Source organism: Opisthocomus hoazin, chromosome 1 (assembly GCF_030867145.1).
Source record: "Opisthocomus hoazin isolate bOpiHoa1 chromosome 1, bOpiHoa1.hap1, whole genome shotgun sequence".
NCBI lineage: Eukaryota > Metazoa > Chordata > Aves > Opisthocomiformes > Opisthocomidae > Opisthocomus > Opisthocomus hoazin.
In genome coordinates, this window is record NC_134414.1 from 130,668,812 (window position 1) to 130,676,968 (window position 8,157).

Consider the following 8,157-nt stretch of genomic DNA (forward strand, 5'->3'; position numbering starts at 1 on the left):
ACCCTTTCATCAGTCAGAATGTGGGAAACCTGACAAGGATGCAAACCCACAAACTTCACCTTCCCGAAGAGTTCCAAACACCCTGCTAAAATACTTTAAGATTAGGGCACTTAACTTTTGAATGTGAAATGCCCGTGTGACCGTCCTCAGCCTGGGCAAAAGAAACAAGTCCTCTAAAAGCTAGACCATCAAATAAAAGCCTACGGTTTTCTCTTTTTCCTGTCTCTCTCTCTATTTCGAACGAAAAATAATAGTAACCTACATCATTTTTTTGAAAAGGCAGTCTAGGTACAAACTCAACACAGAGGTTTCAGCCTATAAAACCAAAACTGACACCTCTCTGTTGTCAGAATTCAAATGCTTAAACTTAAGACTCAACCCTCCCTTTAAAATCTCTTACCAGGTATGTTAGGATACACTTCCTTCCAGCAATTTGGCTGCTGTTCAACCTAATACTGAGTATTTAATTTATTGTGTAGGGAATGTGTCTAATTCAGAGACAAAGATTCCATTCCAGGACTTCACTGGCCAAATCCTTCAGTCCATGTCACCTTAGGATTTTGGTGCTCGTGTCCCCAAATTGTATTGGTAGGCTAAATGTTACATATTCCAGCAGAGTTCCTAATGAAAAATTAGAGCAAAGAACTCATTCGTGCAGCCATACTACAGTACAGGTGACATCTGGGCACAAGGAAATAGTAAATAGGCTAGCATATAATTTAATTAACGGAACACAAAACTACAATGTTCCATGCAAAAACTGTTACTACATAAAAAGGAAAACATTTGCCATCTACAGGGTACTTGGATCACTGGGTATACCTGCTAATAATACTTTTCATATATTAAGCCCCTGCTGTGTGTTTTACATGTGCACACCACTCTAGTGCTTGCTCATCTCTTCCTATCTGCTCAGTAAATAATGCTACTTTTTTCAGCAGCATATTCCAGAACAGTGTTCTTACCCTAACATGCGCTATATAATAGTATTTTTACAGTTTGCGGGCTTTTAGGGTTCGGTTATGCTAAGGATGGAGACAAACATTTTTGGTGTACCACTCCACCAACTAGAGAACATGCTTTTCCAAGAAGCACCTCTCATCACACTTACTACATTTCCCTTGCTTCCCAAAACCACAGCCACCCGAAGAGGTCTGAAGAGCAGCGATGCAGAGCTAGCAATACCACAGCCACACTCTGTCTTTGCACATTCAGGGAGAAGGTGCAGCGTGTTTCTCACTTCAATACCCACCTCTACAACCACTTGGTCACTTTAACCAAACAGAAATTTTGCATCTGCCCATTTATCCAAGGGCTTGTTATGAAAATTTGCAGCTGGCCTGTGCTGACTGAAAAGAGAGCCTAGGACACACAGTATAGAATTACAGGAGTAATTCTTTTATTCATGCGCATGAGGCATTCCATTCAAACTGGGGCATCCTAATAGGGGTTTTACACAGGGTTCTTATACCCTTATAGTGTGCAGGTACGCGATTTGACTAAGTGCTACTTAACACACTGACACTACCATGTGTAAAGCAACTCTATTTCTACAGCAACATTATCCACAAACCTCTCTATTCACCTAGTCAGCCCAAGGAGACAGTCTTGCTATAGCTAGTTAGCTATAACACCACGTAAGGGTGGTGCAGAGGGTTTCACAGAGCTGTTGGAGGCATTGATGTTATCGCGGTTGTTCAGGGGTATCCTTTACCCTTCACGGACAACTTTACGATGTTGAGAATCAGAGGTCCATATCTCTGGAGCCAGGGGCTGTCCTCCTTGTGATGAGCTGGGTCCTTTAGTTTGCTTGCTTAAGCAAGACTATTCAATATACAACATAAACTATATATATATATATATATATAAAATACATATGAAGAAAGTGAATACAATATCATGCTATAGAGACTAATCGGTATAAGAGCTAGGGAATGAAATTTTCCTGACAGGCTCTCAGTACCCGGCAAAAGGTTTCAGCACCGCCGATTGCCCGCTCAGCAGGTGCGGACGCCAGCGGACACAGGGAGGTTCCCACCTCTGAGGCTCAGCTTTGTCCGGGCCCCTGCCTACCCGCCGAGCCCCTGAGCCTGCCAGGCCCGGCGCCGGCAGGCGTTACCGCCATGCGTCGCCGGTCTCCTCGGACCCCGCTTTCCCGACCGCTTCCAGCCCCGCTCGGGGGCCCCGGCCGCCAGCGGGGAGCAGCGCGGGGAGGGGAGCAGCCGAGCCGCCCCCTCACCCCCGCCCCGCCCCAGCTCCCCCTCAGCCAGACGCCGCAGGGGCTGTCGGGAACTGTAGTCCGAGCCCCGCGCCAGCGGGCCACGCCCGGCCCCGCCGGCACTACAGCTCCCAGGGTGCGCTGCGCGCCCCCACCGCACACAACGGAGACCCAAACAAACGCCCCCCTCTCCGGCCCCCAACGCCTGCAGCCCGGCCGCGCCGCCTCCACGCTCCCTTACCCCCTCCAGCCGGCGGGACAGCCTCGGCCGTCGCCGCGACCCCCGGCGACGCCATGCTCCCCTCTTGCCGCCACCGCCAGGCAACCGAGCGCCGGACGCCGATTGGCTGCCTCGCTCCCCGACGGGAAAACGGTCCCTTTTGCTCCCGGTGGGGCGGAAGGCGCCGCGTGCGGAGCCGCCCGGCGGGACGTTAACGGAATGACATAGAGCCCGCCCGGCGCAAGCGCTCCCGCGCGGCCCCTCTCCCCCTCTCGCCCCTCCAGCCGGGGAGGCACCGCCCGCCCCGCCCCCTCCCGCCAGACGCTGCGCGGCGGAGCCGTCCCGGCCTGCTGCGCGCGGCGCACGGAAACGCCGTTTCCCGTCATCCTCTCTTCCTCTTCGGCCCGGCCGCCGCCCGCTTCGGAGCTGCCGCCATCATGAAGTAAGAGCCGCGATGGCCGCCCGCCGCCCCATCCGGGGCCATCCGCCGCAGGGAGGCCGCTGGGGGGCCGCGCCTGCCTCCTCTCGCAACTCGCCCCCTCCCCTAACCCTTCTCTCCCGCGCAGGGTCGAGCTGTGCAGCTTCAGCGGGTACAAGATCTACCCGGGCCACGGGCGCCGCTACGCCCGCACCGACGGCAAGGTGAGGCCGCGGGCGGGCGGGGAGCGGGCAGCGGCGGCTGGCAGGAGCGGGCCCTGCGGAAGGGGAGGCCGGCGGCGCGGTGCTGGGGAAAGCAGGGCCTCCCGCGGGAGGGAACCCGGCGCGGCCCGGGGCCTCCGGTGGCGTCGCGGCGGTGTCTGCCTGAGCCGCTCGTGTGGAGCGGTGCGAGAGCGGCAGCGCCGTGCTGCCGGCAGACCCGGCCCGCCGGCAACCGTGCTGCTGCTGTAGCTGGGGGTTTCCAGTCGGGTTTTAGGTCGTGGTTTGGAAAGGGTGTCTTTAAGCACCTGCTCTGAAGTACCAAAGTTCTGTGGAAATGCTGCTTGGAGATAGTGCATCTGGTGCTCAGATCTGCTGAAGGTAACAGCTGGGTTTGCAGGTAGTTCGGGTAGGGTTCGTGGGGATAAAACAGGGAGGAGAGCCCTCTCCGGCTTTCGTACCCCATGCAGGTAGCACTGTTGTAAACAGAAATACATCTTTCATATCTACAGAAGGGTTTGGGGTTTGGAGATCCCAGTACAGTAGTCTTGCTGTACAGAATCTCCTGGGAAGTGAGAGCTAAGTAAATGGAGTGATTGAATCCTCAGGTGCTCTCCTGGGAATTTGTTTAACACTCCAAAATTAATTGTGTGGCTCATAATAAATCAGCTAATTTTGCCTGTTATTCTAGGCAAGAAGGTTAGTGTTACTATGCAAGGAGGAACTGGGGGAGTATTGGTCTCCGTGTGTTCTTTATGCCATGGTTTGACTCGCTTACACGTACGGGAAGCGCATAGTTACTTGAGGACAGACACCTAGAAAGCCTGATGCGGGATATGGCTGTTCATGCAGTGCAGCAGTGGATGCAAGTGGTAATTTGAGGTTTTCCTCAGAAAAAACAAGCTCCTTCATTGTGTTATGGAAACAAAAATTGCTGCATTAGGCTTTATTGTGAGAGAACTACATTAGGCCTGGAAAATTTCTTGTAATGGAATGCCTCGTAAGACATCAGTTTAATCAATGGAACAAAGTTCCAAAATTTAAATGTCTTAAATTATGTTCTAAAATTTTGGATTGTCAGAGCTGTGTAAAGAAATACAAAAGCATTACTGCTGAAAAACGCTGAATCAAAGAATTGCTTGATATGTTAATGTAAACTGCCGTAACTTCTTTCACAGAAACAAAGCTTACACAAAACAATTTACCTCCCCAGGTTTTTCAGTTCTTGAATGCAAAATGCGAGTCTGCATTCCTTTCCAAGAGAAACCCCCGTCAGATCAACTGGACTGTTCTGTATAGGCGTAAACACAAGAAAGGACAGTCAGTAAGTATATGCCAGCTAATGCTGGTCTAAAGTTTTCCATCAAAAGATGTGGTCTGTTAGAATAGAGGTAGCCTGAGTACGCTGGTGTTTAGGAGAGGCATGACCCATACAACCAGGATGAAGACTGGCCAATAAGAGTGAAAATGTGAGTGCATTTACATGAGTTTACATGTTGCTTTATGTGTGAAAGGTAACTGGTTCAGCAGAAGCATTGTCATCGCTGTATATCGCATCTCTGAGGGCTCACTTAGAACCACAGTAGATACAGTTGATTTTAACGCTTGTGTGAATGGCATATGTTTTAAAAAATTAATTTTACAGAAGGTGGGTAATGTTGTTTAATATCTAGACTTTCTAAAAGTTTGGACTTGTAAAATTCCTGAGTGGTGACAGCATAGAGCGCTGTTCTCTACGCGTAGACAGCACAGAAAATCTGGTGGATCATATTTCCAAACAGATGATTTGGGGGTTAAAGGGTGGGAGAACTTTTCAGGTACGCTTCTTGAAAACTTTGGGCTGTAACTTGTAGGAGGTCTTTCCTATGCAGTTGTCATTGCACGAAAAAGATTAAAAAGGCATGTCGCATGAGGTATTTTCAGTGCTCTTGCTTAAACTTGCACACAAAAAGAGCATTTAGAAAGGCTTACATACGAGTTACAAGTCAATGTTTATACCAGTTTGTTTGGAGAAGGAATGTTGATGTCCGACGGCTTACACTGCTGCCCAGCACTGTGATCCCGCTTGAAACAGCTGAGAAGTGTCTTCCTTTTGGACCATTCCATCAAAGCAGACTTTATACCTTCCTCCTTTTTTTGGTGGTTGCAGAAGGCTAAACTTCTGACATTCTTCCAAAATACTTTTTTTTCCTTTCTTGCAAAGAATACATTGTTAGCTATTTATTTGCTTTGGCAAGTCAAGAAATCGGTTATCTCCAAAGTGAGGAGTAAAATTCTACTTCTGTATGGAGTTTTATAATAGCTTCAGACTTAATAGCAGCTTGCTTCTATAATTGTTTTTAGCCTTTTATTTAATGCCGTGATACAAATTGTCTGTCTTCATCTCCTGCCACTTTAGGAAGAGATACAAAAGAAGCGCACGCGTCGTGCTGTTAAGTTTCAGAGAGCTATCACTGGTGCATCTTTAGCTGAGATCATGGCTAAACGAAATCAGAAGCCCGAAGTACGAAAGGCGCAGAGGGAACAAGCTATTAGGTGAGAAATCAGAGCTAAATGGAGCTATCCAAGACTTTTCAAAGCTTATTAAAGCTTTTCATACGCGAGCTTAAACTCTAGATGAGCTCTGTGTTTTATAAGCTTTTTTTGTGGGTTGGTGGGTGGGTGGGTTGGTTGGTTGGTTGGAATACCAAGTAATCTCAGCAAGAAATAGTAGCAGCCGAGAAGGGTGTCTTCTTAACCTCTCTTTGAAAATACGGCTTTTGTCATACACGGTTCTGCTGTCTCTGTAGTAGTCTCCCTAGAGGGTACTCAACGCAGAGGTTACACCTGAAATGATGTGTTGCTTTCTTGATCTTGGGGAGTCTTTGCAGAGCTGAGACAAAGAAACAGTGAACGGCAGACACGAATAACAGTTCCTCTTTTTCTGTCAATTAACAGGGCTGCAAAAGAAGCCAAGAAGGCTAAGCAGGCAACCAAGAAAACGGCTGTTTCTGCTGCCAAGGTAAGATGCAATAGGTGGACATGAATCATGAAATGGAATGTACCGTGTTGTAACACAACATTCTGTTGCAGCGCTTAATTGGAAATTCCCATTTGTGTTTGGAAGAAGCATTTGCTTACGTATTTTGATCTGGAAGCACCTTGACCAAACTTTAGTACAAAAGTTAAATGTACCCAGCTGAATAGAAAGAACTTTTTTTACAGAAGAAATAAGTATTACAGTAAAACACCTTTGTGACCATATGTCAGAGATTCTTCATACATAGCTCAAAACTCATCTGGATGTGACATCTTCCTGACTATCTAGGTACTTGGTAACAATATACTGATGAATGCTAGCATCTATTTCATTATTACTTATGAATTAATACCAAATGTTGGCATCATACATGTTGTAGGTTTACAGTGGTATGTGTGTAACAACCTGTTAACATGATTCTAATCTGATAGATTGTAATTCTAAACTAATTTTAATCTGATCTGATTTAAATTGCCTGATTTCTGTCAAGAATCTTAAATACACAGGGATGCTTTCAGGACTGCAGATAAATTGCTTCTCTTTGCTCATATTGTATTATTTTTCTGCAGGCTCCTACAAAGGCAGCACCAAAGCAGAAGATTGTGAAACCTGTCAAGGTTTCTGCTCCTCGTGTTGGTGGGAAGCGCTAACTTGCCAAACTGTCACGCTGAATAAATATCTCACTAACTTTCATAACTTGTGCCATGTTCTCTTCAACTGTGGAAGACATACTGAAGAGAATTAATCGATGAAACAACCATGTCTGTTGCTGCAGACTGAAAACCACCTTGCCATAAAACAGTTGGTTTCTTAGACAATCTGCTGTATTAGCACACATTTCATCAGTCTTTAAAGAATGACCCAGGTGGCAGGGAAGATGGAGCTGATGTTTGAGAAGCTGTTTTTGCCTGAAGGACAACACAGGACATGAGTACAAGTTTATTCCACATCTATGTCAAATGGCATAAAAAGAGGTTTCCAAGTTCAACTAAATGGTGTGCGAGGCAGTACTGTCGGTGACTTAAAAAGGCTAACGCTCTTCTTGTGTTGTGGAATGCACATAGCAAGATGTTGTAGAGGATGAAAGAAATAGGTTGAAAAAGGGAGCGGATGGTTTCACAGACCACATGGCTGTTACAAAGGTTCAGATGCAACTCCTGGGTGAGGAAGTAGCAAAGCCATGAATTCCTGGAAGCTGCTGTCAGGAAAAGGAGAGCTGTAAAGATCCTGCTTTGCACTCACTCACTAAGCTAAATGGGTTTCTTGACCCAATACAGCTACTCTTCTGCAATTATGATCTAATTAGCAGCACTTGCAACACTGGTAACAAACAGGTTGAATGAGCTTCAAATGCAGTTGATGATATCCATTTACTTCAGTCCCATTCAGGTTCATATTTAACTTCCAGAACACAGATAGGGGTTCCCTTAGTAGTTTTCCAGTCCTAGAGGGAGTGGTCATTTGTTAAATTCTTCATGTAAAGTATTTGTCTACTTCAGTAATTACACTGTGTAGGCAGTGAGCCCAAGCTTTGCCATTGTTTTGATGGACAGTAATAGGAGAAAACAAACCTCTGTTTTCTGGATTGGATACTGCTCAGTTTATTGGTGCCACATCTTACTACCTGTTAGCGTTGAGGGCTTGCTTTGTTATCTGACTGCACAAGTCAAGAAAGCAGCTGTCTTTTCATAGTTTTCCTTCCTGCAGTTCTTTTGGGCTTCAAAAACACAATGCTTGTAATGGGCAATTTGGGTTACGGGTTGTATTTTGAGTTACATCATACTTTTATTAATATTAATAAAATAGATACAGGTTTGAATCAAGGTTGCAACCCATTTAAAATAGGTCCAGCTTGATTATATTAGTGGAATTTGCACCACTGTCTTCCAAAAAATTACGCTTTTTGCTATTAAACCATAGGAGCTACTCATGTTTAGAATTAAATTGGAGGCTTTTAAACTGGTTAACACATTCGAAAGTGAAGCCACCAGAAACTCAAAAGGGAGAGAGAGCAAGGAAAACGCCTTGGTGTTACAGGCAAAGGAATTTTTAATCATCTAAAAT

The 8,157-nt window shown here is 46.3% G+C and overlaps 2 protein-coding genes across 3 annotated transcripts in view; one reads left to right on the forward strand and one right to left on the reverse strand.

Moving 5' to 3' along the window:
• Positions 1-2,727, reverse strand: part of CEP97 (centrosomal protein 97) — a 28,242-nt gene extending 25,515 nt beyond the window's left edge. For both annotated transcript variants that reach the window (XR_012765511.1, XM_075435639.1), the window contains exon 1: positions 2,460-2,727. Coding sequence is in view for 1 of the 2 variants with exons in the window: in XM_075435639.1 (XP_075291754.1) it covers positions 2,460-2,514 (55 nt within the window). In the remaining variant the exon portion in view is untranslated. The remainder of the gene's footprint in view (positions 1-2,459) is intronic.
• A 45-nt stretch (positions 2,728-2,772) lies between these two features.
• Positions 2,773-6,789, forward strand: RPL24 (ribosomal protein L24). Its single transcript, XM_075435669.1, has 6 exons — positions 2,773-2,880; positions 3,005-3,080; positions 4,288-4,398; positions 5,473-5,609; positions 6,012-6,075; positions 6,663-6,789. The coding sequence occupies exons 1-6, from the start codon at positions 2,876-2,878 to the stop codon at positions 6,741-6,743; spliced, it is 474 nt and encodes a 157-aa protein (XP_075291784.1). The 5' UTR covers positions 2,773-2,875; the 3' UTR covers positions 6,744-6,789.
• The last annotated feature ends 1,368 nt before the right edge of the window (positions 6,790-8,157 follow it).

Coding starts and splice junctions, on each gene's coding strand:
- RPL24 (XM_075435669.1), top strand. Junction 3,081..4,287: donor ACGCCCGCACCGACGGCAAG/GTGAGGCCGCGG, acceptor TTACCTCCCCAG/GTTTTTCAGTTCTTGAATGC. Junction 4,399..5,472: donor AACACAAGAAAGGACAGTCA/GTAAGTATATGC, acceptor CTGCCACTTTAG/GAAGAGATACAAAAGAAGCG.